The sequence below is a fragment of the Synchiropus splendidus genome, chromosome 1, assembly GCF_027744825.2.
Source record: "Synchiropus splendidus isolate RoL2022-P1 chromosome 1, RoL_Sspl_1.0, whole genome shotgun sequence".
Classification (NCBI taxonomy): Eukaryota; Metazoa; Chordata; class Actinopteri; order Syngnathiformes; family Callionymidae; genus Synchiropus; species Synchiropus splendidus.
The window spans coordinates 21,800,973-21,828,970 of record NC_071334.1 but is presented as its reverse complement, the minus strand read 5'-3'; the positions used below and the strand labels follow the sequence as shown (position 1 = coordinate 21,828,970).

Below are 27,998 nucleotides of genomic sequence, written 5' to 3'. Positions count from 1 at the left end.
AATGGCAATTTGTACATTTATTGTGAGCATGCTAAGAGACAAATTCATAAACCACCAATTTAATTTGGCTACTTTAGCCATTTATTTCAAACAGTGCTGAAAGTTTCCACACATTAACTTTCATGACATTTCCTCTTTATACTAGCCTTAAAAAAAGGAAAAACATAACAGGAAAACATTGGGGTCAAACCACATTAGTTAATTCCCTACTCTGTCCCAGAGTCATGCTTTAAAAAAAACACTAAACCATTTTCATGCAACCATCATCACCAGTGAGACACACTCGAATTAAAGTGCCATCGCCATTAAGTTTGTCCAGAATAACCCATGGTGTCTGTTCCAGTTAAATTGAATATGAATGAACACAGCAAAGCACATGCTGGTGGATCTTGTTGTTTTGGCTTCTTGAACTTTAAATTCCCTTTAGTTCTCTATTAAAGAAAATATATGCATATCTAATTGTGTAAGAATGAGATTTTAAAACTCCAACTAATAAGGCATGAACAAACAGAAAATGTCTGCATAAAATGAATGGAAACGCTATGAAATTCCAAAACTGGATTAGATTAAATCAGAGATAAAAAGGGAACCTAACTTTCTACCAGAGAGTGACAACTCCACAAAAGCCGCTCTTTCCAAACATACAGCATTCTTGAACAAGTTGTGGTTGCAAACAAAGGTACCACATGTTACAGCTAAGGTGCAGTCACAGCTCCTCATAGAATTCATGTCCTCATAGAATTCAAGAGTTTTTTCTTGACTCTTTGGATATCACGCGTTTTTGGAAGACGCTAACAAAGGCGCGCAAATAGACACCATTACCTTCTGTGTTGTAAACAAGTGCCAGCTAACAGAAGTGTGCAGAAATATTCCACGGTTATAGATTACACAGATCTCAGAGATGTCTCTATATAATGCTCCTTTTTCATATGATTTTTGTTAAACATCATGGGAATTATTTCTTCCTGTTGTAAAGTAAGATATTTATAAAACATACAGATGCAGACCAAATATTTTCTTTAGTGTTGTGAAAGCCTAGTTCATCTTAACAGCCATATTTAAATGTCAACAAAAACAACTAGTAAATCTTAAGAAGGAAAAGAGGAATTGTCATTCAGATTCACACTTGGTGACATTGATGCTACCAAACAAAATGACAGCAGAAATCATTTGACATTACTGAGATGGAACAGCATATCTGGTGGAATATATCTTAAAGTTTGTACAGGTTGATATACTTTGTGAACTATACAAGATTCCTTTTTAGTACAGAACACACTTATGGCAAATGAAACATGTTCATCAGGAGTAATGGATTGTGAAGCTGACACTGGCTGCTAGAATGTGGCATCTTAGCTTAAAACAAGCAGCAGCAGAAAGTGTTGTCACAGCGACAGAGCACAAAAAAAATCTCCAACGTTAGGCCACAGTCACGTCTCTGCATTAAAGAAAAAGTCCCTTGTGTCTACAGTTCCTGCTCCATTACTGGTGGATCATGTGTAGCACTGTCATTGAGTTTCTTGAGTGGTGATGTCATCAGTGATGGTTTGGTTATTCATCATCCCATGCTTGCTGTAGCAGGAAGTTGGCAGCCAGATTTTCATTCTTCTCACAGGCAAAGTAGGCCTGGATGACTAAGCCTTCTGGGAAGCCCAGTGCTTTTAACTAGATGGAAAAACACATACAATGCCGTTACTTTTGGTGACATCCACAATAACAAACATGGACAAATTACATAAATAAACATTAGCCCAAATGCTGTTACTATGACCAACAGTGATGTGTGATGCTTCTACTAAATGTGCAAATCATGCTCAGTCATAGCTTTTAGTTTCACTTTGTCCATATGACTCAGATTTTATGGTGAATGGAACATGGATCAGGCATTTCAGTGACATCTTTGATGCCCTCCTCAGAAGCTTCCGTCCTGGAAACCAAACTTAATCCAGTTTGTAGCGGGTGTTAAGGAAAATGCATTTCTCTATCCCTCACAGCCAACATATCTTCATTTTTAGACAATATACAACCACATTTAGTCCATGAGGTCTTGGTGCAGTGAAAGGGGTATATATGCAGTGTGGCGTGACATTAATGCACATTAATGCAACAAAAACAAAAATGTTCAGGTGGGAAAATCGTATTGTTGTATTGTGAAGGCTTATTTTTAACAAATAAATGACTGCCGCTGAATTCTTTAAATTCCCTAATCTACTACAAATAGCCATACTCACTATCTAGAAATAAATACCTACATTTTGGCAGAGCAAAGTTACAGTTCTCTTCACATGAGTTCCTGCCGCATTGTCAGTATATATTTTCTAATCACAAAGCAAGAATACCGTGTCAGATAAGAGTACTTTGCTTATCAGGCAAAAAACAAGGATCTGATTTGTGTGATCAACCCTTAAAAACAGGGGGTGGAGTCATGCTCAGCAGTGTAAACTATTGATTAATATTATAATTTGTACCATGCTGCACAGCAGTAGCATCAGATGGGGAGGGAAAACTGACCCGATCAATAGCCTCCTTCTCCTGCGGCGTGACCTGGATGTAGTTGGTTTGTTGTGAGCCCTGGGCCTCTGCCCCTTCACCCCCACTGTCTCCCCCGCGAGGCTCATTCAGCATCTGGATGAAACGATCCTGGTGCTGTGTAATTTGCTGGAACACGTGAGGAATGCATTTTAACCAACATTCAAGTAAACATAAGGACCTTCTGATTGTGGCAGAAAAATATCAGTTAAGTTTATAACAGCAGTTATACCTGCAGCAGTTGTGGGTTTTCCCGACCAAGCTGTTGCAACAATGTGGGCAGGAGGGCTGGGTTCTGCTGAATAATCTGCCTCATTTGTTGGAACTGAGGTTGATTCCTTAGGAACTCCAGAGGGTTCCCTGGGGAAGTGGCGCCTCCACCAGCTGAAGGGGTCTGGCTGCCAGAAACGGGAGCTGATGGTGGAAAAAGATGCTTTAGTTTGACATGCTGTATGCGAAGCACTTACGCCTGCGACCTTCCTGTGTTTCAAAACTCAGGTGACGTTCATAAAGCTGCACCAATTCCATAAAAGTTCCCATCCCAGTTTTCCCCAAAATTTGTTACAAAGCTTTATAAGTCAATTTAAAGACAGACATTATATCCAAATAAAAATTAACCACGTGTTGTTTTGGATTAAATTGCAACTTTTGTCAAAGACTTTGCAAACAATGTGAAAAGAATCCAGCACTTGCCCTAGCCACTGAGAAAACCATACACCGACGAGGTGATGACGACAGGACATCAGATCAGGTTAAGCACCAAGCAGTAGCTTATATAAGCATTAAAATCTTTGTTCATCCAGAAAATAATTCTTAGTTTTCCCACACCCACAACTTTTTTCGACTGAGCTATGGTTAGCTTTTGCCCGCGCTCTCAGCAGCAGTGTACATATTGTTACTAGGCACAAAGCAGGTTGACACCAGCACGTGCACATTTTGTGTTTGAATATTGAGAAGTAATTTATTAAATGGTTTCTGTGTATATGTGACTAGGGCCCTGAACTTACTGTTTGGGGCTGCAGGCGGCTGCTGCGGTGGCTGTGTTGCAGGGGTTGCAGGGTTGGAAGGGGCAACGGGTTGGGCAGGTTCAGGTGGCAGTGCTTCACTAGGTTCTAGTGGAACACCCTACAGAGACAGGTGATCATTACACACTTTAATTGCCACACAGTAAAAAAAAAATCGGAGTATAAATAAAACTTCACCGTGAGTAGATACTCTACAGCCCGATCCGGGTTGTTGTAACTGGCACTGAGAGCAGCGACAACCTGCTCCCGCTCATAACCCATAGACATGATCTCTGAGACCAGATTCATGTACGCTTGACCTGTCACTTTGGGGGATGAAAAATATCTCATTTGAATTGATATGAAAATATATTAAAAAAATTAACATCTTAGCACATGTGAGAGACTGTCACGACTGTGGTACATGAAAGAAGATTGTTTACCGAGTATTGATGCTGCCTCTTCAAGAAGACCTTGATCGTCAACAAGGCTTTAAAAGGAATTGAATATCAAGTCACATAAAGACTCTGGATTCCTCTCTGCATACTTTACATGAACTGTATCACATAGATAATACACAATTATATCAGCACATGAAAAGAAATACTCCAACCTTGACGCGGAGGAAGGCAAGGCAGCAGCTGAAGGCTGATTCTCTGACTCCTCGCTTGTTTTGTCCTCGGCTTTCTCTGACGAGGTTGTCTGTGCATCAGGTTTTGCAACTGTAGTGGAGGTGGGGGATGAAGTGGGTGGTGTATCAGCTGAAGCAGTGTTTGTTGCAGAGTTTGAGTCCTGGGCTGAAACTGTAGAATCTGAGGCTGTGTCCACAGCAGCTGGGGTGACTTCAGAGGGAGGCTTCGACTCTGGGGCGGGTGTGGGGGTAGGCACAGTGTGTGACGGTGTTGATGGCAGTGGTGTTGGGACAGAGGAGGGAGCCGAGGGCTGTGCTGGAGCCGCTGCTGGCAGGGGCGTCTGCTTCGGGGCAGCCTGTGGGGACGGGGCTACTTTAGGCTAGAGGAGAGAGAAACAATCAAGAGCTATTGGCATGGATTTTACTATAGTTCAGATATAGTAATTTTAATGACCCTTCCTTTTTTAAAGTGACATAGGGAGCCCTAAAACAAAATTTCAGTTGTTCATGACTGAACATCAGAAGAAATATAAGTTGCTTATAAATGACTGAACTTCTCACACTAAGAATAAATCTCTTTATACAGCACTTCCGAGATGGTCCATGGTCACAAAGTACCTTAGATAAACATAGAATTAAAATCAACATAAGAATCACCAACAGCAAGAACAGCAAAAAGCAGACAAAAACAGGACACAGACATTGAAAAACAAGAGGATAAAATGTAGTATGACAGTAAAATAACACAAAAACTAAAATTTATATCAACCTAATCCAAACTAATATAAACAAATCAAAAGTATGCGTCGCATGAAAGCCAGTCTGTAAAAATGTGTTTTTAAAAAAGAGATATAAAGTAAGGCACAAACACTGCCAGTTTCATCTCCTTGGGCAGACTATTCGTGACGCATGAACGAAAAAGGCTTAGTTCCATTTTACTGTCACTATTTAAGTCACGTCACAAGACAGCTTCAATTTATCCATCTGTGCACAAATCAGACACACAAAGGTGATGTGAAGAAATGGCCTCTTGATAAAGCATTGTTTCACATGTTTTTAGAATTCCTATAAAATGGCATGTTTTAGCTCAATACTGCATTCATAACACTTCAGGGAGTTGATTCTAATTTCAGGCATCTGTTCATTTAGTACATATGACATCAATAATATCACAGAACACGTACCTTTGTCACCATAACAACCACAAAGTTCATGTCATTAATTTTGTATTCTTTTAGCGGCGTGTCATCACTCAGGATTTTACCTGCCACAGCAAAAAACAGAATTATGTTTCAATAATTCACCACAACAGAGATAGCAGAAACACACTCATTTCCTTTTTTTGTGCTAAACCCTTCCTCAAATGCATGCTAGAAAGATATCCAACATACAGCATGCATTCGACAACATGTCATTATTTGAGGCAAGTGTTCGTCCGACTCACCTGCGTAGATGAGTTTTTGACCTGCGGGAGGAAATGCTTCATGGCCTTTTTCTTCAGCTATTTTCTCCTTCAGGACCTTTACCTGATGCAAATGAAAAAATACATTACCTAAATTGAGACTTTAATAAGTCATGGAAGAGAAAAGTTGAGTCAGTCATGTGACCACTGACATGAAAGCAGCTCCTTTATACATTGGCATTACACGTTGATTGCAGAACATTCTGCTTATTTCTCAACTCTTAAAACAAGAGCAGCTATTTGATAAATATATTTAACTATAGTGGTTAAACATTGGATGCGGGTAAGTTTAAAGCTGGTGTATATATACAGTATTTTGGGTGTCTTGATTCATTTTCATATGACAGCTTTGTAACTTTGTTCATTTGTATAATAACAGATTGTGTTACTGACATAATTTATTTAATGTCAATGAAGTCTGACATTTTTCAAAGGCTGAGGACTATGTGAGACCATCCCTTAAAAACTGAAGTAATGTACTGTGCCCAGCATGTCGACTGATATGATCGAAATTTCTAATTATTCTTCGAAAGTAGTTCAACCTAAAATCGAGTTTAGGTCGAGATGTTTCTTTGTCAGCACACGACAACGGGGAACAGCAAACAGTAAATTGTTCAATTCATTACACTGCCTTCACCAAAAGGTCATACTTCATTCAACAATACAGTTAGATGGATTTCATTTAAAACAACTTGAAGTTTTAACACTTTAAATAACCTACGGACAACACAGACGTTTAAAATACTGCACAGTCATGGCACGGTTGAGTCAAACGCCGTCAATTCCCACGCTAACAGACACTTATTCCGTTTTCATTCCTAGAATAAAATCCCCAACCAAGTACAATACAAGGCAAAAGCAGATATTTACAAAAGAAGGTCGCGTGCATTGACTTGAAAATGCATTGACATGGTCGTTTAATAAAAACTCTGTGAATATAAGTTCAACTTCATGCTATTATTGTGAAGGACCTTGTGCTAACTTCCGCTCTTGTCATAGCTGAGATATCCCACATAAACTCAGATAACCGTAAAATAACTAACGTGACTGATTAATGGGGCATAGCAGTTATTTTCTTGTAGTGACTAGCACTCATGTATTCATGCCGTCGTGGTCCACGAATCGTAAACAACAGCTACACGTACCGTATGCTACAGCTAACCTGTGCTCCCGGCCTCTCTGTTTACTTCAGCTAACTTCTACTCACCGTCAGTTCTGGGTCAATCTCTATTTTAAACGTCTGTTGCTGTAGTGTCTTCAGTGTTATTAGCATCTTTCCAATAGTTCACCGGTGCAGACGGGGTCGAAATTTCGGATTGCTGACAAGATAGAAGCTGTTGGGGTTCTTTATTTCCCAGGCTCTTGGAGTGTGTGACTCAGCTGTCTGACTAGCGCAGCCCGCGGACGCCATCTAGAGAGGCTCCACACCGTGGTGCCTTTAGGAACTGTCAGAAAATTCACTTAACTCGAGCTACTACTATTCTTATACTATTGACTTTAAATGTTGCTGGTTCAACACCTCTGACTCTGACAGACAATATTTAACGGTCTATTGTTGTCAGAACTGTTCGAATTTGCATGAACCGCAACCGTGCATTTTCCCACTCATATCACTAAATAAATATTTTGTAGCTGTGTTTTCAGTGGAAACTACATTCAATTCATACAAAGAATATCTTTCATTTAATCAAAGTGTATCTGTGATACAAGAAAACACAGGGTGGCTAATCTACAACTCTTTTTTGTCACTGACACTGTTCTCCTCCTCCCTAGGTTCTTCATCAGCTTTTTCACCCTCTTCCACATCTTATAGTTGCCTACGATCAAAATATCTACATATCACACAGATTTAACCAGAAAAAAACTCAATGTCTCAGAGAAGCAGGAATTTATTCACTGAAACTTCAAAACTGCACACAGGAGACAGCATGGATTGTAATGTCACAGTTTGTCTGGCACAAAGATGAACACGCAATGATTAAATTATAAATTATAAAAGGGGTCACACTGGATTATTGACACCGCACTTGCTCAGTATTACAGACATCCCAACAGAGGCAGCATAAAAAAAAAATAATAATTTGGAAAAATGTGGGACTGAGCAGCATTGCCAGTAACACATTCACACACCTTCAACATGGTACACAGACAGAGATGACACAAGTAAAATCTCCAGATCTTGAGATTAGAAAAGATATAGCAGGGACAACAACACGTCAGCCCACTGTCCCTTCACCCAAGCAGAGTCCACAGGACCGATTTTGTTTCCGATGGAATAGGAGTCTCCTTTAATCTACAACTCATCTTTCTCATTGACATTGTTGTCCTCCTCCCCATGTTCTTCATCATCTTTTTCATCCTCTTCTTCACCTTCTTCATCTTCCTCCTCCTCTTCCTCCTCCTCCCCATCTTCTTCATCATCAGCATGCTTGTTCTTCTCTTCCTCCTCCCGGACTTTCCTCTCTATGTCATCCTGCTCCTCCTTCATCTTCTTCTCTGGTTCCTGATGAGAAAATAGGTTTCATCAGCTGTAGATGGAGACTTAAATTTCAAGTCACAATATCAAGTGTGCTGACAAATATTTCGGTCATCAAGTGTACAAATGCTCACACATCTGGTCATCGAGGAAAGGGTGCATTAAAACAGACACATGCTCAACAGTGAGGGACATGTTTACCTTAGTGACACCCCATGTGTCCTGACCGAACGTCTCCGCTTCTTTGACGTCATCAGTGATCATGAAGTTGTCAAAGATTGTTCCAGATTTAACCTGAGCGGCAAACATGCAACTTTAACAAAATGATGATGATGATGATGATTAAAACACACTGTCCCTTCAAACGAGCTAACTCATACCTGCCACAGATCCAAGCCCAGAACTCCAATATTGTCAAACTTGTACATGGTGGCATCATGTGTGTACTCTGGGTTGTCAATCTCAGGATGGATCCATGCACCTTTGTAATCTGGGTTGTCGATCTGCTTGGGTTTCCACTCACCCTGAATATCAGATGTTAAGATGACTTGCATCAATACCAGACTCTTAACACTCTATGTGATCTTTTACATAAACACGAGGAATTGATTACTTTGTATTCTGGGTTTGTGATCATTGGTGGTTCCCACTCCCCATCCATATCCTCATCCCAGTCATCTGGAATCTTGGCATCAGGGTCAGGGATGGTCTCTGGTTTGTCCCAGTCCTGAAAGGGAACATTAGATTCATAAACATTTGTATCTTTTTTAACAAACATACATAGCAGAGGAAAAAACGAAAATCCAAACCACAAACAGAGAAAAACAATTTTCAGAATGTGAAAAACAATTTGCTCCCTTTTAAGAAAAAAATATAGAAAGTAGAAATGTGTGAATAAAATGTATTTTTCTATTTTTAGATTTAGCTTATGTTTAGAACTAGAGTAAAACTTGCTCCACGTGTGCTACAAGAATTCCCCGTGATGTGTTCTAAACTGGAATGAAAGTGAGACCCACATCTAATTACCGCTGCGGGCGGGGAAAAAAATGACTATAACCAAATAATTTGTAATGGTCTGCAAGATAAGTTAGCGCTTGTAAACCAAGAATATTGCTAAACATCTTGTGATTGGTAAAACTTCAGGTGTCATACAGACATAGAATGAGAAATTTAGAGCTGTTCGAAAATAAATAACTATTTGGGCAGACATCATCGACTTTATATTGAAATAATTGTTTGATTAAGGAACATGTTAAAACGCATAACAGAGGAAGAATGTACGTATGAATGAATGTGAATGTTCTCTACTGGACGTTACCCGACACCTCTCCTACCTCAGGTTTGGTATCAGTGGGGTCGTCAATTTTGGCACGGTCATCCCAGTCACTGGGTTTCTTAGCCTCAGGGTCCTTGATCTTTTTTTGGGGCAGCATGTCCCAGTCTTCCTCCAAAGAACCAGACTCCACTTTCTCATTGTCAATCTTTACCTCATAGGTCTGGTCTGGATTCAGGATCAAGGTGTAAAGGTGAGTCAACTCGTCATCCTGTGCACAGAATATGAATTAAATAAATGACACAACAAGAATAGGATGTTTGGGGAGTTAAATAACCACCTTGCATTTGATATCTTTCTTGATGAGATGATTCTGGCCCTTATAGTTAAAGATCACGTGGACCTTTTTGGTGCTGTAGCCACAGATGTCAGGTCCTTTGGACGTAAGACAACACTTTCATTAACATGCATTATCCAGGTCATGATGACAAGCTCAGACAAATGCGGCGTACCAAACATGATGTAGTATTGAGAATCTCCATGCATGGCACTCTGATCAAGGTCAGCAGGGAAGACCTTGACGTAACCACCTCCACAGTCTATCTTCTGCTCATGCTTGACTGTGAACTGGATGACCAGGGGCTTTCCCTCATTGCTGAAGGGCTCAAATTTTGCAGAAACAGCATAAAATCGGGCATCCTGGCTGGTTTGAAGACCTGTTGAACATGGGGAAATTAATTGCTTGAAGGTAATTTGTTCCTACTAGCTGGTTATAAAATATGTGAGAGCTAAAGGCTCCAGAGGCAATGGCCACTCCCAAGTTAGAAGGCATCCCCGTCCTATTAAAATGTCAGCTAGAATGCTGCAATAAGCCAAATTACAATAATCTATATACAACACAATATACAATAGTTGAATTTTTGAATACATGTCACAAGGTTCGGGTGCTACTGAAAGGGTTATTATCGATACATTATTATCAGATCATAATTAGTAATTAAATGAAAGGCTTATTTGGAGAGAAATGGCAAGTGACTCACCTTTGTCTGTTTCAGCATCTCCATAGAACTTCCCTGATGTCAATTTCCATTCACCGTAGTCAGACTTGTGCTTGGATTGGACCCAGCGGTCCTGCCATCCATCTGAAATACACATTTAGAATACCCAATTACTACTGATGTGGCCATTGTAACTGAACGTATCTTCGCTGTAACTATAATAATTCGAATGAAACACAAGCGAAAGACAGCTGTTGAATCTAATCTCACAAAGGGGATCGAGAAGCTTCAACTGATAACAAAATATGATAACAATATCGCCCCAATACCAAATTGATTAAATAAAAAAGAGTCTGCAGGTCAAACAATTCTTCAAACAAACCTAAATACATTTTTTTAGCTAGTTTCATTACTACAGCACTAGCATACACGCTATTTACTACACTTTTTACTACAACGAAAAAGAGTTTGCCCTCAATGCCTATCCTTTAAAAGAAGCCATTGTAAATAGTACGAAACTCGAACCCAAAGAGCAGAACATTTAGAATGATTAGCACAACTGCACCTCCATCCAGAAACTGTTCCTTGAAGTAGACTGTAGCGTCAATTGTCATCGCTATTGAGGCAAGAACTGCAAGAAAAGCCACGGGCAGCTTCATGTCGTCGTCTTCGGCTCGGTACCGGCGAGGACAGGACGGTAACTTTGGGGTGAATCTGCTAAAATTGGCTGGGAGGAAGTGGAACCCGAGAATTACAACAGAGCCCTGTCCTGCACAGATGGCCGGATCTCATTGGACAATCTGTGAGCCAATGAAATGAGACCACGAGTTACATTTCGTATAAATTCGGAAATGATCGGGTTGAGCTCGTCTACAGGGGAAGTGTCACTATGTATCGTATATTAGATTAGAACATAGCATTTTTATTTTTAAACAACCGACTCGATAATGTCGGTATCAAGCATCAACAATTACGGTAAAAACAATGGTCATCTTGTCCCGTACATAAAATAGAACAAATGTTATATTCTATATCCGATGAGCACACCTCTTCAAATTTTCACACAGATCATTAATCTTCATTTATTAATCATGAACATTTCTCATCTATTGGTTGGAGCTTTTATGAAATACACTTGAATTATTCCTCCTCTGGAGCTCGTCCCGATGGATAGCTCGCCGTGATCGTATAGTGGTTAGTACTCTGCGTTGTGGCCGCAGCAACCCCGGTTCGAATCCGGGTCACGGCAGTTTTGTTTAACGCTGCTCTGCCTGATCCATTGTGTCAGGCAATTGATGATCTTCGAGTCTTGGTTTGACGAATCTTCAACTATCAACTAATCTATCAACTTGAAAATGCCACTTTGGAATTCCTTTTTTTTTTATATATATATATATCTCATATATTTTTGTGAAGATGTTTAATTTGGATTCCTGTTTGGATTGTGTTGTTGCTTTGTGTTGTTATAGTGATCCCCGTCATAAGCCTCTTTCTCAGCGTAGCAGGCCAACAACCATCCCTCCAACAGCAAGTGAGATGAAATGCACTCCAATGTAGCGACATATAATCCACATTTCAAGACTGAAAAAATGAATTGCCATCATCAAAAACAAAGTCGTGTGTGAAGAAAATAAAAAGTACGATGTCACCTATTATTGTGTTGGTATGCGGGATTCTTTTTATGCCTGTTTTTACACACTTCACAGGACTGTGAGACTCTGAGACCTCCGACCCCAGGTCAAGCATTAACACCCTGTTGGTCTGCCGTGATCGTATAGTGGTCAGTACTCTGCGTTGTGGCCGCAGCAACCCCGGTTCGAATCCGGGTCACGGCATCTTTTAGAAACCCACACGGGGCTTCTCTAGTGATTCTGAATTGCCCACAGTTTTAGTATGTGATGGACTTCTCCGGGTCTACGGAGGAGGGTCTGTGCGTTGAGAGGTGGGGATCTGATGGGCTCACAGGATCACATATAAAGCGAACAGCAATAAAAATCTGGAGGAAAAGTGAAGCATTAGTTATCACTGGTTGGAATAACTGTGCCCTAGTTATAACCCTTTCATGGAGTAGTGATGAACTGAAATATCTGGGTGTTTTTTCCTTGGCAATTAAAAGTTTCGTAAAGAAAAAAAAACTGGAAAATGTTTCATGAAAATATGAAAGTAAGATGAATAAATTGATTCACAAGCAAAGGTCTTTCAGAGGGAGGGTTTTGGTTTTAAACAACCTTGTTGCCTCACTGCTGTGGCATAAACTTCCTGTTTGAGATCCCCCAACTGGCCTGCTCGCGAACATACAGGAGGGATGTGACCAGCTACAGTTCTGATGATCACACCTCTGCATTTTTCCTCCCTGCTCTTTAATCTTGACTTATGAATCATGAACACTTCATGGCTATTACCCTTCGCGTAAGTCGAGATGGTCAGCTTGCCGTGATCGTATAGTGGTTAGTACTCTGCGTTGTGGCCGCAGCAACCCCGGTTCGAATCCGGGTCACGGCAGTTTAATTTTAAATTCTCATCGCCTTGTTCCATTGTTTCAGGGAAATGGTGTGATCAGAATCTTGATTTGATGAAAACGACAGGAGACAGTAGAGCAACCCTTTCTCTCATTTTAATGTGTGGCATCTAAGGTTTGGCATTCTTTATGTATCAAATCTATTCTAAATGTATATTTGCTGCTTCATTGTATTTAAGATGTTTTCTTTGTAATGAAGTTACAACAACCGCCCCTCAAAACTGCAAATGAAAAGAATCGCACGCCAACGTAGCCACATTTAATCCACATTTCAAGACTGAAAAAATGGACTGTCGTCGGCAAAAGCAAAGTCATGTGTCAAGAAAGTAAAAAGTAAAATGTCACCTATTGTGCTGCTGCGATGCCTGTTTTTATTCCACACTTCACAGGACTGTGATTCTGAGACCTCCGACCACAGTTCAGCAACAACACCCTGCTGGTCCGCCGTGATTGTATAGCGGTCACTGCTCTGCGTTGTGGCTGCTGCAACCCCAGTTCGACTCACGGTACTTTCTTTTAAACAACCTTATTGCCTCACTGCTGTGGCATCAGCTTTAGTATGTGATGGACTATTTGTGCCGTGTGATCTCTGGCTACATCTCCAAGATGTCTCTCGGCTTTTATTATGTTTCTATCAAAGGTGGTGGGTTGGTGTTGTTGCCCTTATATTAAAACTTAAATTAGGCGATGATGGGGCATACAACAGGTCGATGCAGCAGGACCAGCACCCTCCAACCCTTAGGCCACCAGCGCCTTATTGGGTATGCACTCCACTGGGCATCAGGACAGGGCCCTAAACAGCTTGGAGAAAAACCTGACAGCCAAAGAGAGGATGCTCCCCCAGGAGTATGCTGCTGGACAAGTGACACCAGACTCAAATGACCTTTTGCCCCCATCTTTTCCTTGACCTTGGCACCCCAAAAACCAACAGCCCAGTCCTGACTCCACAAAACAAAAAGAAATTGAGTGAAAAACCATTGTTTTTATCCTTTTCAACCATGTGTTCTCTGCCCCTGTTGCTATTGGAGGAGTCAGATACAGCAAGAAGGAAAAAATGAGTGGTCAGATCCTAAATTAAGTGTGATTATACTGCATCGTCCATACTCCACTTATGACATAAACATTTCAAACAACTCAACAATGGTGGTACCAAGCACCAGTAATGACTGTAACGGCGGTCATCTTGTCCCATACATAACAGAACAAATGTTCTATTTTATATACGATAATCACACCTCTGTATTTTTCCTCATTGCTCATTAATCTTGACTCATTAATCATGAACACTTCCTGGTCGGACCTAAGATACCCTTGAATTATTTCACCCTTCGCATACAACCGGACGGTCAGCCTGCCATGATCGTGTAGTGGTTAGTACTCTGCGTTATGGCCGCAGCAACCCCGGGTCGAACCTGGGTCACGGCACTTTTATATTAAATTCTCCTCGCCTTGTTTCAGGCAAATGGTTTTATCAGAATCTCGATTTGATTTAAAAAAATGACAGGCGATACTATAGCAACCGTTTCTCCCATTTTAATTTGGGGCATCTAAGGTTCGCGTTCTTTATGTATCTCATCTATTCTAATCTGTATTTGCTGGCTCTTTCGTTGTATTTAAGATGTTTTCTTTGTAATGAAGTTACAACCGCCCCTCAAAACTGCAAATGAAAAGAATCGCACTCCAATGTAACTACATATAATCCACATTTCAAGACTGAAAAAAATTGATTGTCGTCGGCAAAAGCAACATGTGTCAAGAAAATAAAAAGTACAATGTCTCCCATTATTGTGTTGCTGCGATGCCTATTTTTACACACTTCACAGGACTGCTATTCTGAGACCTCCGACCCCAGCTCAATCACAACCACCCAGTTGGTCTGCCGTGATCGTATAGTGGTCAGTACTTTGCGTTGTGGCTGCAGCAACTCCGGGTCACGGCATCTTTTACCCCTTTCAGACACAAATAATACAGCAGTAAAATTATTGGATTAAACTCACTCCATATAACATTTGTCGTACAATCCAAAATTTCTTCTGATAGTGACGCAAAGTTTCGAAAAGAATAAACTTGTCATATTTAGTGTTTGGGTCTGTGGTCTATGGCCGTAAGACCTCATGCGACCTGCCCAGGGTGTCCTGCGTCTCTTACTCCACTTTGCTGGTACAGGGAAGTTGCAAGTTGTAAAAGATGCATAATAAATCCCACTAAAATGCAACCACATAAAAAATGCATCTCAAGACGAAAATGTCTCATTGTCAAATGCAAAGTTGTACCGAGAAAAGAGAATGTCATCTATTATTGTGTCTGCATCAGAACTTGTTAAGATGACTGTTACTTCAAACTTTTCCGGACCTTTAACAGTGCCCTGATGGTTTTGAGCACGCCAGTCATTGTTCATTAATCTTGACTTATTACTCTTGAACACTTCCTGGCTATTTGTCGGACCTAAGATACCCGTGAATTATTCCACCCACCACATACGACTGGATGGTCAGCTCGCCGTGATGGTATAGTGGTCAGTACTCTGCGTTGTGGCCGCAGCAACCCCGGTTCGAATCCGGGTCACGGCAGTTTTGTTTAAAGCTGCACTGCTTGATCCATTGTGTCAGGCAATTGATGATCTTCGAGTCTTGGTTTGATAGATGAGACTAATCTATCAACTTGAAAATGCCACTTTGGAATTCAGGTTTTTTTTTTAATATATCTCATATATTTTTGTGAAGATGTTTAATTTGGATTCCTGTTTGGATTGTGTTGTTGCTTTGTGTTGTTATAGTGAGTAATGTTTCCACGTGATCTCCGTCATAAGCCTCTTTCTCAGCGTAGCAGGCCAACAACCCTCCCTCCAACAGCAAGAGAGATGAATTGCACTCCAATGTAGCGACATATAATCCACATTTCAAGACTGAAAAAATGAATTGCCATCATCAAAAGCAAAGTCGTGTGTGAAGAAAATAAAAAGTACGATGTCACCTATTATTGTGTTGGTATGCAGGATTCTTTTTATGCCTGTTTTTACACACTTCACAGGACTGTGAGACTCTGAGACCTCCGACCCCAGGTCAAGCATTAACACCCTGTTGGTCTTCCGTGATCGTATAGTGGTCAGTACTCGCGTTGTGGCCGCGGCAACCCGGTTTTGAATCCAGGTCACGGCAGTTTTGTGTTAAATTCTCCTCGCCTTGTTTCAGGCAAAATTATCGGCATCTGATGGTTCGTCTTCTTTATGTGTCTAATCTGTTCTAATGTGCTGCCTCTTACATTGTATTTAAGATGTTTTCTATGCAATGAAGTTACAACAACCATCCCTCAAAACTGCTATAAAAAGAATCCAATGTGGCTACATATAATCCACATTTCAGGACTGAAAAAATGGATTGTCTTCGACTAAAGCAAATACGTGTGTCAAAAAAATAAAAAGTATAATGTCAACTGTTATTGTGTTGCTGTGTCAACTTCTTTTAATGACGGTTTTTTCACGGAACTGTAATTCTGAGACCTCCGACCCCAGCCCAAGCGCTGACACCCTGTTGGTCCGCCGTGATCGTATAGTGGTCAGTACTCTGCGTTGTGGCCGCAGCAACCCCGGTTCGAATCCGGGTCACGGCATCTTTTAGAAACATACACGGGGTGTCTCTAATGAGTCTGATTTGACCACTGTTTAGTACGTGATGTACACTCGGACCGTTTGCGTTGTATTTGTACCATGTGATCCCTGGCTACATCTATCTCGGCTTTTATTAAGTTTTATTAAGTTCAACATTGAGATGAGCTGGGCTCAGGTTAAGGAAAAGAATGTCTTTTATTGCGCTTGTATTAAAACCTAGATTACTGGACTGGACTGTACTGTTTTCACTTCAAACTTACGAAGGAGGGTGCGTGGAGAGGAGGGAATCTGATCCTGGGAGTCCACCACCCCAGCTTGCATCATGTCCGCAGTTGGTCCGCCGTGATCGTATAGTGGTCAGTACTCTGCGTTGTGGCCGCAGCAACCCCGGTTCGAATCCGGGTCACGGCATCTTTTACCCCATTCAGACACAAATAATACAGCAGTAAAATTAATCGATTAATTCGATTAATCTCACTCCATATAACATTTGTTGTACAATCCAAAATTTCTTATGATAGAGACGCGAAGTTTCGAAAAGAACAAACGTAACAGGGTGTCCCCCGTCTCGCGGTTACTCCACGTTGTTGGTACAGGGAACATGGAACAGTCCTCAAACTCCTAACGCATACAAGTTGTAAAAGATGCATAATAAATCCCACTAAAATGCAACCACATAAAACATGCTTCTCAAGACGAAAATATCTCATCGTCAAATGCAAAGTTGTACCGAGAAAAGAGAACGTCATCTATTATTGCGTCTGCATCAGAACTTGTTAAGATGACTGTTACTTCAAACTTCTCCGGACCTTTAACAGTGCCCTGATGGTTTTGAGCACTCCGGTCTTCAGAGTCCCCAGCTCCAGTTCAGTTCGTCCACACAATTGGTCCGCCGTGATCGTATAGTGGTCATTACTCTGCGTTGTGGCCGCAGCAACCCCGGTTCGATTCCGGGTCACGGCAGGTTTTTAGATGTTTGGCTCAATTATCACAGCATCAGTTAAAGCAGGGGGATAAAACCCACAACAACCCAATGCTGTTCAAAAACATTTCATGGTGAAACGAAGTTTCAAAATCAACAAAACGAGTATAACGAGTCCTGAAAAACTAACCGTCAAAGGGAAAGTTGTGGCAAGATGAAAACAGTTAAATGTCGACTACTGTTAATTATAATAATATTAAAAATACAGTATATCTTTCGAAAATACAGATTTCGAGGTTTGTAGACTTCGTAAAATGTCATTATTCATAAGACCGTTCAGAGGAACATATAAGTGAACAGCAGATGACGCTGCTACATCAGCTTTGGTGGACCAAAAATACGTCGCGCATGGTGAAGAAAATGATTCTGTACCGAGTCACGTCATTACGACAACTATCGTATACTGCGCATTTTCAATGATAAAAGTAAAAGTATTTTGAGAATATAACAGATACAGATCGACTTTCATCGCTGTATACTACAGACATCTACCTTGGAGAATGAGAATGTCCCATCGCCCTATTTTTTACAGTGGTTACAATATAATCATGACCAAGCGCTCAAGAAAAGGAAAAGAAAAACGTAACTTTATTCACTACCTCAGTCTCTTTTTATTGGAATCCATCTTGTTTGTGAGAAGTATAGGTAATCATCTACAGCCATGGTCAGAATTTTGCCTCAATTGAAATATTCAAACCAACAATGAATATAAACTTTTATTTACATGTGGTGTTGGTTTTAATTTCATCATAATCTCTACAGTGACGCAATGGTGCGGTGCTCTTATTGTGAAAGCAGTGCCCGGATGCGGGGGGCGATTGCTCACTTGACTACAGGTCTGAGAGGAGTGACTGCGGCGACCACAATTTAGACAACATGGGAGACGCTGTGGAATTTATTCTAAAGGGATTTTAAGAAGCGACGCAAAGATGGCTGAGAGGTGAGTGTGACTGAGTTCACCTTGTTTTTCCCTCACTCGTCATTTTCCCTGATTTGTGGGAGCCGCTGGAGGCAGCTGCCCCGGGAGGAGGCTACAAGCGCTGGGGTTTGTCGCCGCTAGCTAGCTCGCCAGGTTCGTCTTACACCACTCAGTCTTGAATAATGGCAGAATTCTTGCGTTCAAGTGTGTGCTTCGCCTGGTTGTTTGGGGCTAGTCCCTGTCATGATGGTGGCGGTGGCAGGCAGACGGAGGCTGAGCTCGTCTGGGTGGTGATGCTGTTGCACCTGTCGGTCTGAATCGGCGTCTCTTCACTGGAATGCAGCTAACCTGCACCTCAGACCGGATGCTGCACATGTGCGCCTGCTGAAGGTGTACACGGGAGACACTTGACTACAACCATCACACCACTCCATCAATTCCTCCTCCCACCCACCCATCCATCAATACACCCACACCCAACCGTCTGTATCGTCGCTCTTTTCCCTCTTCTTAGCAACACGTTTGCCATCTCAGAAGGTGCCAGAGGCCGTTATGTCCCGTTGTGAAAAAAACCCCATCTCCTTTTACTTGATCCTTATGCATCTGACTGACCTCTCCAAAAATTATTGGTCAATTAGTCAAGTAACATACACATTTGATAGCGTAAATACAATATATTTTTGTCTTGCTAAAAGTCAAGTCAAATGTAAACCTTTTTTTTAATTATACCAGCCTGTACAACACTCGAGGCTCTTCATGACTCCACTCTCAAATGCATACAAGGAAAGTGAAATATGTCACTGGCTCACCAACACTTCATGTGATGTCCTGAAACGATATAGAGCCTATGTGGTCAATGGGGACCATGCATTTACGCTATCAATGATTGCATTCAATAATGCAAACACTGACAAGGATGAATAATTCAGGAGGCACCTTTGTAGGTCATTACTCTAAGTCTTAGTGAAAAACCTCCTCTGTGACAAAGCTTAACTTGTGATTTGCTAAATGTTTTATAGCAGGAATGGCAATCTCTTCGCATTGTCCTTTGGATTCTGTGCACCACATCTCCCAACTAGACTGTGTCAGATGTTTCCGGTAGCTGGCAAACTCATTAGCCTGGGTTAATAATTGATGTCTGTTGAAACTGTGTTGCAGTGGTCACCCATCCTCATGTAAATCACTCGTGTACCCTGTGGGCTCATTGGATTTAAACTCAGCCCACATGGGGGAGGCTGACCATAGATGGATCGTCGGTGTCACCTGGGTTTTATCTTCTATATTTCATGGGTTTAATTTGGGCTTAAATTGTGTCTGTGTGGAACGGCGAGTGAGGACAAGACTCTGTACCTGAGTGCTCTAGATATTTGTAGCTATATGTCAGCTAACAACTGAGGTGCCGAATACTTTGTGTTGTGAACATCAACATTAGGCGATGTTGTTGTGAACTAGCGATTTGTTTTGTACGGGAGACTATAGTCAAGGTGAGCCGTCTTTCAGTGGAGTTCTAGAATGTGCAGTGGGAAACCCGTTGTTCGTTACTACTCAGAAATTAGCTTACATTTCTGTCTGACATTGATTCTATTCACAGCCTAGCCACACCAGCACTGGCATCTTTCCTCTTCCATGTCGATACACAGATGCAAATCCCTTTGTCCCTGATTCAAACTGCCCTTCTCTGTTTTGTTTGTTTTGTCAAACTGACTTTATATGAACAAACCACTTGCTGTTGACCTAAAATGACCTTCAGAAATCACCCAATGGACCTCACAAGACAAGAGGAAACGGTGGCTGTGAATTTTGTTTTTGGTATACAATATTTCAGATTTGCACACGAGTGATTGCTTTTTGTGTTGAAAATGTGTTAAATTGTTAAATGACTGTGGTAGTTTTCAGTGTGGGAGAATGCTAGTTACATATATTTTTATGTAGAAACATTTCCACAAGTCAATTGCAGTATTTTTAGGAACACCTCTACCATCAACTTATAAGTAGAAAATGGCCAAGAGTTTGGTGTGTTACTGTGAGCATGTAGAACAAAAAGAAAAAAAGTAATGTGAGCTAGCGCTTGTGTTGCTTTATGGCACTGGTTGACTTCTTTAATTCGAGCTAGAGATACGTGGCTGACATCATGGCATGTGCCATCTCCCACATGGCTGCTCGGCACGCGGCTTCATGTCTGGCTGCCAGCTTGACATCTGATCCCAGTAGCAGGGTGGGGCAGTGTGCTTCTGTGTTGCGGCTGAAATATTCATATCTCCCTGTTACATTCACCAATCTGCCCTCCAGTTTCTCATTGGTGTAACATTGATTGCTCTTTGACGCAACTTTGAGAGTGAGTTAAAATAATGTATCGAGTAATCATTAAGTGCTCGATGGATGACTAGAATTGACAAACCTAAATATTGCACATATATCATTAAATAATTAATTAAATGTGTAATGAAATGAAATTGCAGTTGAACACATTGGAAGGGTTGCAAACTCGAACCATTTGATGTTAAATGTGAAATTGTTGCATGCATTTTATAATTTATTACGAGCGCATATAGGATCACATTTTTATCATCAAATTTCATTCAATTAATGACTAATTTACTTAAATCTTCAATAATTTAATTGTGTCACTTATGGTCATCCGTGGGGCTAAAATATTAAATATATTAAATAATTAACCATATGAATCTGAAACTTTATGTGTTTACAATTTATGTTTAATAGGTTTCTGGCCTTTAGCAAAAAAGATCCTCTGTATAGATCCCTTTAGAGACCAATAAGCTAATAAGTTGTCAGACCTCCACCCTGCAGCCTGCCAGGCCCAACTTCAGTTCGTGGTAATAAGAGTCTATGATTTCATTTAAACAACGTAATTTAGATGAATAGGCTGGCATCCGACACCCATTTTTGTGGTCGGTATGACCAAGCCTTAAAAATGATTCTCTGGGATACACTGAATCTGATCAGATCACAACCATGTCCATGGTGGTGATGCAGCATCACTTAAAATAATTATCCTTATGCTTCATAACAAGCGTAGTGTTAGTGCTCATTAGTCATTCTGGGCATCTTTGCATTTCTTCTCCAGTTTATTTTCTCAACATCTGCCAGGGTGAGTGTTTCAAGCAACAGTGAATGTGTGTTCATCTCCCTGAGCTTTATAGACTATAAGGTTAATAAAATGTTTGCTGGCATCTCTCAGGTTTGATGTTTTGCATTGCACGTTTCTCACCTTGTCACATTCTTGAAAGACTCATAAGTTTTTAGTGACCAATGTACTGATAGAAAAGGATTGTTCACTCCAGGCAACCTGTCAAGCGAGAACTAAGACACTTGCATATGATCCTATTTTGACTGTGTTTGTTTTAGTTATGTTAGAAATTATGAATGACCAGGATAGCTCTCATGTATTTGTCTCATGGAAGTGAAAGGGTTTTGTGTCCTCACCAACTAGATATTATTGTTAGAGACTCAATGAACCAGTTTCCACAGAAAGGGTCATATTATCGAGATACCGCCTTTGTGATGTCACCAAGCACCATCATCATTTTATGTCATTTTTATCTTTCAAGGAGACAAGAGAGATATGTACTGTATATTGACTTACAAACTACCTCCTTGATTTGGTTGTATACTATTAACTAAAGCGGTTATACATGCGTGTCTAACGAGTGAGTTTTTGGAAAATGGTGATGATTCTGTTCCATAGACCTGCCTCCTCATCGAAATTAATTGAAACAAGGCTGACCAGTGTCTGATGCCATTGTCGTTTATAGCATTTTTCTTCCTTGACTCTGCGAGAGATGGGTCTTGGGGGGGAACAGAATCAATTTCAAGTATTATTGGCAAGAGGTTGGAGAGCTTGGTGGACTCTTCAGGGACACCAGTCTCTCCCGGAGGTAGCACTCGCAGATTAAATCCACTCCATGTTTCCAGTTTCAAAGCATCATTCCAAATTGTCCTGTACATTATGAACATGTTGACTTCCTAGCTACACCTAACATCCATTCACATCAGCATATACATCGGAATTCTGTGCCCTGCATTGAATTCACATTACATGTACATCAGAATTCTGTGCCCTGCATTGAATTGAATTCATCTTATCCATAATATTTCTTTTGAATAGAGTGGGTGTGAGGTCTTCGAGATTAATCTAATGTGGGGAATATGCTTATTTGAACATCTCTACCATGGAATACTGGACCATGGTCCAAAGACATATGGAACTTGCAACGATTTTGGGGAAAAAAATTTAATTGCAATTTCTTGTGACAATTTTGCGATTCGCGATTCATCGTGCTATTAAAAAAATATTCATATTATTTTTGGGTGAGGGTGTTTCTTCATTATTCATGAAACACAAGCAATACATCATTCTATGGAATGACCAACAACATATAAACACTCCCTGTAAGCCAGGCATACATACGATGAAATTATATGAAATGATGCATACATTGATATGAACAACATATTATAAATAATAGAAACACAATCCTGGTCGCAGTGTTGAGGGGCATCCTTACACCCAAAACTCTGGGGTTCTAAACTGTGTTCTGCGTTTCTATTGAGTGTGATTGGTCACTCTGGCAGGGAGTCAGTTGTTGGAAAATAGATCCAGTAAATTCTCAAAGTTAAACAATGTATCAGTGTCAGATGACGGAGCTGGTCGTGTTTTATACTTGACACCACGGACAACAAGGAAATTATCAGATGAAGAGTACACGTGTGACATGGATCGGGCGGTCCATATATTCTTCGACGACTGTTGTGGAACATCTCCTGCATGGTCTTCAGACAGCTCAGTCACCGCCTCTGAGACAGCATGGCGCCTCTGTGACTGGTGGTCGGGCCGCCTGAGCTAGCAGAGCGAGTTGCCAGAATTTCATCACTACCGTCTCATGAAGCTCACCTCACCTCAGTAGCACACGTTTGCTTTCAAAATTGCTGCCTTTGCAGAAACGCATTCTATTACACCTCAATGTCGATTTGAATCGCAAAAAATGTACAGGCATACATGTAACCTTCTTTACAAAACAATGGACAGTTACAGCATGCATGATGAAGACTTACAGCCATGTGTACGTTAATGTTGGCTTTTTTAATCAAATGCAGAGACATGTCAGTGCATGTTTTGTGTCCGTACCTGTAGCGTCAGCGGTAAAATTTTGTTACATGTTTATGTATGGTGTTTTGCTACACACATAATCACTGTGTATAAGGTGAATTTCATATAGAAGAGGTACAATGGTTAGTGTCTTTTTTTTCTTTGTTGCAAGCATATTTTCACAAATCTCTTTGAATGATGATCGGTATGTAGGGAGATGTTTCCTCCTCCCCACAACTTAATAGATGAGGAAGCATTTAAAAGCACTGAGATCAAGTCAACTGCCCAGCTGTCCTGTTTGATATATATTCTAAATTATGTGGGATTCTGAGAAACAAGCTGCACATCAGTGGCCTGAGCACTATTAATGCTGCTGAATAGTATGGTGTAGGTCAGTATGTGTGTGACTCCGGCGATAGGCATGCAGCAGTGAGCGTATCATTTTCTGCTTCTACAACCTGGACTGTTTATCAATGTCCTCTTTCACTGGGGTGTGAAGGGCACGTGTGTATGTGGGCTGAGTTATTGACCCACTTTTATTGACTCCTGGAACTGAACCATGATAATGATTGTAATCAATCAGTTATTTAAACACTTCCCCGTGATTACTAGTTATTTGTGCCAGCCCCCCTGTGTCAGCCTTTTAGGACAAATATCTTGGCTTGTGTGTGGCGCTCCCATCATGCATGCGTGTGTAGTCTCCTGTTAGTTGTTTGCATGTGTTTGTTGTTTGCTGGTTAGCTTTAGCAAAATTATTTTTTATAAATTCAATTCATGGAACATTGATAGTGAGGAGGAAAAAACAATTGTAAAACTCTATTTGGTGAGAACCTGGCTTTTATTTTATAATGACACCCTCCAACTTTGTGGTGTCCCCATGAAGGTCAGTGTTATCTGCCTCTCTCCCCAAGTAGCGGGGATACCAACCATCCAGCCCCCACTCATTTTGTCACTTTTGTTGATTCCCATATAGTTTCATAAACTAGTGTGTATGTAGAAGTGTGAATGTGAAGAGGGTCTAAAGTGAATGTGATAGTTTTAACTATGAAGCTCACTGCTGTCATGCGGTAGTGATTACTTTTGGCTACACAACACGCAGCTCTCGATGCAAATATGACAGCATGCAGAGATAGCAGCGTATTGACTGACATTGACTAGATAGAGGGTGGTGGTGGGGCATTGCTGCCAGATAAAGGGAGAGTGAGGCTGCTGAAGCACTTCCATTCTAACAGGATTAATGTGTAAATGTGTTTGTTAGAGTGTCTCTCCCTCAAGGCTCCAAAATGTGTGAAGGGTGGGGATCCCATGTAAAACAGGCAATCGTGAGTTTATTAAATGGAACAACAGAAGTGGTTGTGATGCTTCGAGCATTTTATCAATTAGGTTGATTCACATCTGATATGTTTTGGGTTGGATCCAAGCATCCAAAGACTGTTACATTACGCTCACTGCTGGAAAATTATATCATAGTGAATGAGTCAATAAACCAGGCCATACTTTTTGCGGACTTTGTTCACTAGTCAGTGTATTTTTTAATTCTTGGTAATAACAGAAAATTGCAAATTTATTTTTTTATTGACTTCAACTTTTCAGTCTTTCATCATTTCCTGTCAGCGCTTGCCATGTCATTGGCTTTCTCCTTCACCCATTGGAGTGGCTGTCATGCCCAGTATCATTATTATTATTATTATTTCCTGGTACTACTAATAATATTATTGGGCTACTGATTTAAAAATGTAACAAATGATGCTGCTGACTGCTGTTGGTAACATTAGTTTGACGCCAGTAACAATTGGCTTAACGGTGATAGCACAGATGGATAATCCCCAGTTCACTGCTTGCTCACTGTGTGTCGGTGAAGACGGAAATGTTATTTGCTAATTGCTAACACAGCTACAGTGCCAAAGTAGCTTGAGTGCTCTGAATATTGATTGGCTGCAGTTAATAACCATTAATCTGTCTGTACACATCATAATTGATCCATCTACCCCTGCAACAGTACATCCCTTGCTCAGATGCCGTGATCTTCAAAAGTATCTTTCAAGGACTAAATATGCGTCAATGATGGTGAACTACTGGTCCTTGAAGGTCTGCATTCTTATGGATTTTTCTTATGGATACTGATGGATGTCTCAATCATGGTGCTTTTCAAAATGACGCTGCACTATGAATTGCAGAATGCTTTATCATAGTAATAATAATGATAATTATTATTATTAGTAATATATATGCAATCATACTATTGAAGTTTTTTTTATATTATAGGGCTGGACAGCATTCAGTTTAAGGAATAATTTATCTAGCTTTATTGAATAGCAGATGCCCTCGCTCCCGGCAACGTTGTGATTTTGTTTTTAAATAGTTGCTCATTGATCTGTTTATTATCATGTCCTGTTAAAATCCCACCTGGTGCAGACACAAGTCAGACCTGCAGATGAGGGAATGCAGTGGCATGAGTGGGTCATTACAATTGGTCATCATTTAAGTGGGTCTCCTTGCTTTACCTGGCTGCAGGCTGATTTCTGAGACGCTAAATCAATATTCTCATCTTCTGAAAGTGTTTGAAGCTGTAGTCTTATTGCAGTGGTCTACCACACTGCTTTGACCGTGGAGATATTGTATTATGCATTTTTAATTATTTGCATTTAGAGTTAGGAGGGAGTTAAATACTAATAGAGTTATAGACTATAGTTATAGCATTTCAGTAGCAGACACCAAAAACTTGGTCCTCCTTAAGGTCCTCTTTAAGGTCTTCCTTGACTTGAATGATGAGGTAGCACTGCCATTACATGTTGCACTTGACTACATATCATCATCCTGTGTTTCCCGCACACTGACGAGACCGAGGCTCTACGTGCGACATCCATCGGCAAAACAAAGCACCAGGGAGAGAGTCTGATGGACTCTAGCGCGAGTGTAGTTTTTAACATAAAATTTTCAATCCAATAAACTCTTAGTAAAGACATTTACTCGTTGTTCACAAAATTCAACATGGTTGCAGCAGTAGATAGTTGCGGGTTCCTAACCAATAGTCTTATATATACATATATGGGATAGTCATTTAGGCGTTCAGCAATCAAAAATATGGTGTGGTCTCAGTGCATGAATGGCAATGGTTCGGGGAAATCTATCACCTCCAGGCAAGTGTCTATCACAATCATAAGTATGTTTCTGAGAACCGTGACAAGGACCGAATATGTCTGCTGATTCAGCCACATCTGATTATTGTTGATCTTCATTATATTTGTTGTCTTCTAAATGGGTGACAAAGCTGTGGTATTTTGGGCATTGCCTCTGCATACGTACAATAACTCAGACATCGGAGTATTGGCGCAGTGTTCTTCCCAATGGATTCACAAGATGACAGTTTTATGAGGCAGTTTTACATGTGTTTCAGTCAGTGATGTGTTGATCTGGCTTCTGCGTCCCTTGCATTGCTGTTGACCTGATATTGAAGGTATTGATTACTACTGCTGGTGGGGTGATCATGTGAATCTGAAAGTACTGGGTGTGATCGATGTGACCTCATCTGAAGCTCCATAAAGTTGGCAGATTGAATTTACTTGGTATCAATAACACATTTGGCTGTCATCAATTCGCTCAGTGATTGTATGATTAAACCACCCGCCGATCACAAAGAGCAACTTGTGTAGGTGACTTGATGATATAGTACTTAAAGTTCGAGGATGTACTGTAGCAGCATGAGTGTACTATTTGACACAAAACACTTCAGTTAAACATTTAAATGGCGTGTTCTTGTGCCTTGCTATGTACACAATTTGACTCCTATTCAGCCTTGAGTTATTTAAATGAGACAGATTAATTACGAATTATCATTCATATTCAGTTATCATTGATACTGATATGTATCACAAATGGAATCTTATTCCGAATTCTAAACTTAGGCATTGTGTTCATGCACTTTTTGTGACCGCTCACAGAAAAATGATGAGATGTACCAATAATTGCAAGTAAAGATGGTGTTTTGAAGACTGTCATTCTGTGTTTAAATTGAAATTTTAATATAGAATCTATAATTTGTATCAATAATAATAATAATAGTATTATTTTCTCTTCAGGTGAAGAATCTTTTATGTTTGTGTATTCATTGATAAAGTCCTGCTTTACAGACAGAGTGTTTTGACATGTGTCTTATTGTGTGTGCACAACCAGATAAATTAGTCATGAAACACCAAAGCCTTGGGCTCAGAGGAAGATGTTGAAGCAGGGGCCACAGAGCTTTGGTGTGGGTGGGTGATGGGGTGGGGTTTGGAACAAGCAGGCGGCACTTTTAATTAGCTATGCTACTCTTGAAGAGCTAATCAGCCTTATGCAGCAATGTATCTCACTTGCATATTCCTCTATCTCTCTCTCTCTCTTGCTCTCTCTCTCACACACACACAGTCTGACAGCTTGTGGAATGAAACATCCTCTGTCAAGCATTGTTAATGTTGGGGGTTGGTTGGAGTGTGCGTGAGGTTGTGAAGGCAGC

At 40.6% G+C, this 27,998-nt stretch overlaps 3 protein-coding genes and 7 non-coding genes across 11 annotated transcripts in view; 8 read left to right on the top strand and 2 right to left on the bottom strand.

The window, feature by feature from the left end:
• Nucleotides 1-7,036, bottom strand: rad23ab (RAD23 homolog A, nucleotide excision repair protein b). 2 transcript variants are annotated; one of them, XM_053872203.1, is made up of 10 exons: nt 6,834-7,036; nt 5,609-5,690; nt 5,349-5,428; nt 4,147-4,544; nt 3,977-4,023; nt 3,732-3,859; nt 3,537-3,654; nt 2,762-2,943; nt 2,512-2,658; nt 2-1,665 (listed from the first exon to the last, which is right to left on the bottom strand). In XM_053872203.1, exons 1-10 carry the CDS (start codon nt 6,897-6,899, stop codon nt 1,552-1,554), a joined length of 1,362 nt encoding a protein of 453 aa, XP_053728178.1. In that variant the 5' UTR covers nt 6,900-7,036; the 3' UTR covers nt 2-1,551. The 2 variants fall into 2 exon arrangements, with proteins under 2 accessions (XP_053728186.1, XP_053728178.1); XM_053872211.1 differs by lacking the exon at nt 5,349-5,428 and having other exon boundaries at nt 1-1,665; nt 6,834-6,981.
• A 463-nt stretch (nt 7,037-7,499) lies between these two features.
• On the bottom strand, nt 7,500-11,160 carry calr3a (calreticulin 3a). The gene is made up of 9 exons (XM_053872221.1): nt 10,939-11,160; nt 10,416-10,517; nt 9,888-10,091; nt 9,716-9,810; nt 9,437-9,646; nt 8,716-8,829; nt 8,483-8,626; nt 8,304-8,396; nt 7,500-8,129 (listed from the first exon to the last, which is right to left on the bottom strand). Exons 1-9 carry the CDS (start codon nt 11,030-11,032, stop codon nt 7,920-7,922), a joined length of 1,266 nt encoding a protein of 421 aa, XP_053728196.1. The 5' UTR covers nt 11,033-11,160; the 3' UTR covers nt 7,500-7,919.
• Nucleotides 11,161-11,550: 390 nt separating this feature from the next.
• On the top strand, nt 11,551-11,622 carry trnah-gug (transfer RNA histidin (anticodon GUG)). Its single transcript has one exon. It is a non-coding gene; the product is annotated as a tRNA-His (tRNA).
• A 514-nt stretch (nt 11,623-12,136) lies between these two features.
• trnah-gug (transfer RNA histidin (anticodon GUG)) lies at nt 12,137-12,208 on the top strand. The gene has a single exon. It is a non-coding gene; the product is annotated as a tRNA-His (tRNA).
• Nucleotides 12,209-12,803: 595 nt separating this feature from the next.
• Nucleotides 12,804-12,875, top strand: trnah-gug (transfer RNA histidin (anticodon GUG)). The gene has a single exon. It is a non-coding gene; the product is annotated as a tRNA-His (tRNA).
• Nucleotides 12,876-15,389: 2,514 nt separating this feature from the next.
• Nucleotides 15,390-15,461, top strand: trnah-gug (transfer RNA histidin (anticodon GUG)). The gene has a single exon. It is a non-coding gene; the product is annotated as a tRNA-His (tRNA).
• Nucleotides 15,462-16,428: 967 nt separating this feature from the next.
• trnah-gug (transfer RNA histidin (anticodon GUG)) lies at nt 16,429-16,500 on the top strand. The gene has a single exon. It is a non-coding gene; the product is annotated as a tRNA-His (tRNA).
• Nucleotides 16,501-16,837: 337 nt separating this feature from the next.
• Nucleotides 16,838-16,909, top strand: trnah-gug (transfer RNA histidin (anticodon GUG)). Its single transcript has one exon. It is a non-coding gene; the product is annotated as a tRNA-His (tRNA).
• Nucleotides 16,910-17,389: 480 nt separating this feature from the next.
• On the top strand, nt 17,390-17,461 carry trnah-gug (transfer RNA histidin (anticodon GUG)). The gene has a single exon. It is a non-coding gene; the product is annotated as a tRNA-His (tRNA).
• An 839-nt stretch (nt 17,462-18,300) lies between these two features.
• The window catches only part of arhgap39 (Rho GTPase activating protein 39), a 48,283-nt gene continuing 38,585 nt past the window's right edge, over nt 18,301-27,998 (top strand). The window contains exon 1 of the mRNA XM_053849658.1: nt 18,301-18,420. Within this exon, the coding sequence (XP_053705633.1) occupies nt 18,410-18,420 (11 nt within the window). The 5' untranslated portion in view covers nt 18,301-18,409. The remainder of the gene's footprint in view (nt 18,421-27,998) is intronic.

Excerpts from the sequence above, each read along its gene's own strand:
- rad23ab (XM_053872203.1), bottom strand. The coding sequence starts at position 6,899 with ATGCTAATAACACTGAAGACACTACAGCAACAGACGTTTAAAATAGAG. Across the intron at positions 4,024-4,146 it reads TTGCCTTCCTCCGCGTCAAG|CCTTGTTGACGATCAAGGTC; the intron begins GTTGGAGTATTT and ends TTCCTTTTAAAG. Across the intron at positions 2,659-2,761 it reads AAAACCCACAACTGCTGCAG|CAAATTACACAGCACCAGGA; the intron begins GTATAACTGCTG and ends CACGTGTTCCAG.
- calr3a (XM_053872221.1), bottom strand. The coding sequence starts at position 11,032 with ATGAAGCTGCCCGTGGCTTTTCTTGCAGTTCTTGCCTCAATAGCGATG. Across the intron at positions 8,627-8,715 it reads TCACAAACCCAGAATACAAA|GGTGAGTGGAAACCCAAGCA; the intron begins GTAATCAATTCC and ends TCTGATATTCAG. Across the intron at positions 8,130-8,303 it reads ACACATGGGGTGTCACTAAG|GAACCAGAGAAGAAGATGAA; the intron begins GTAAACATGTCC and ends TTTTCTCATCAG.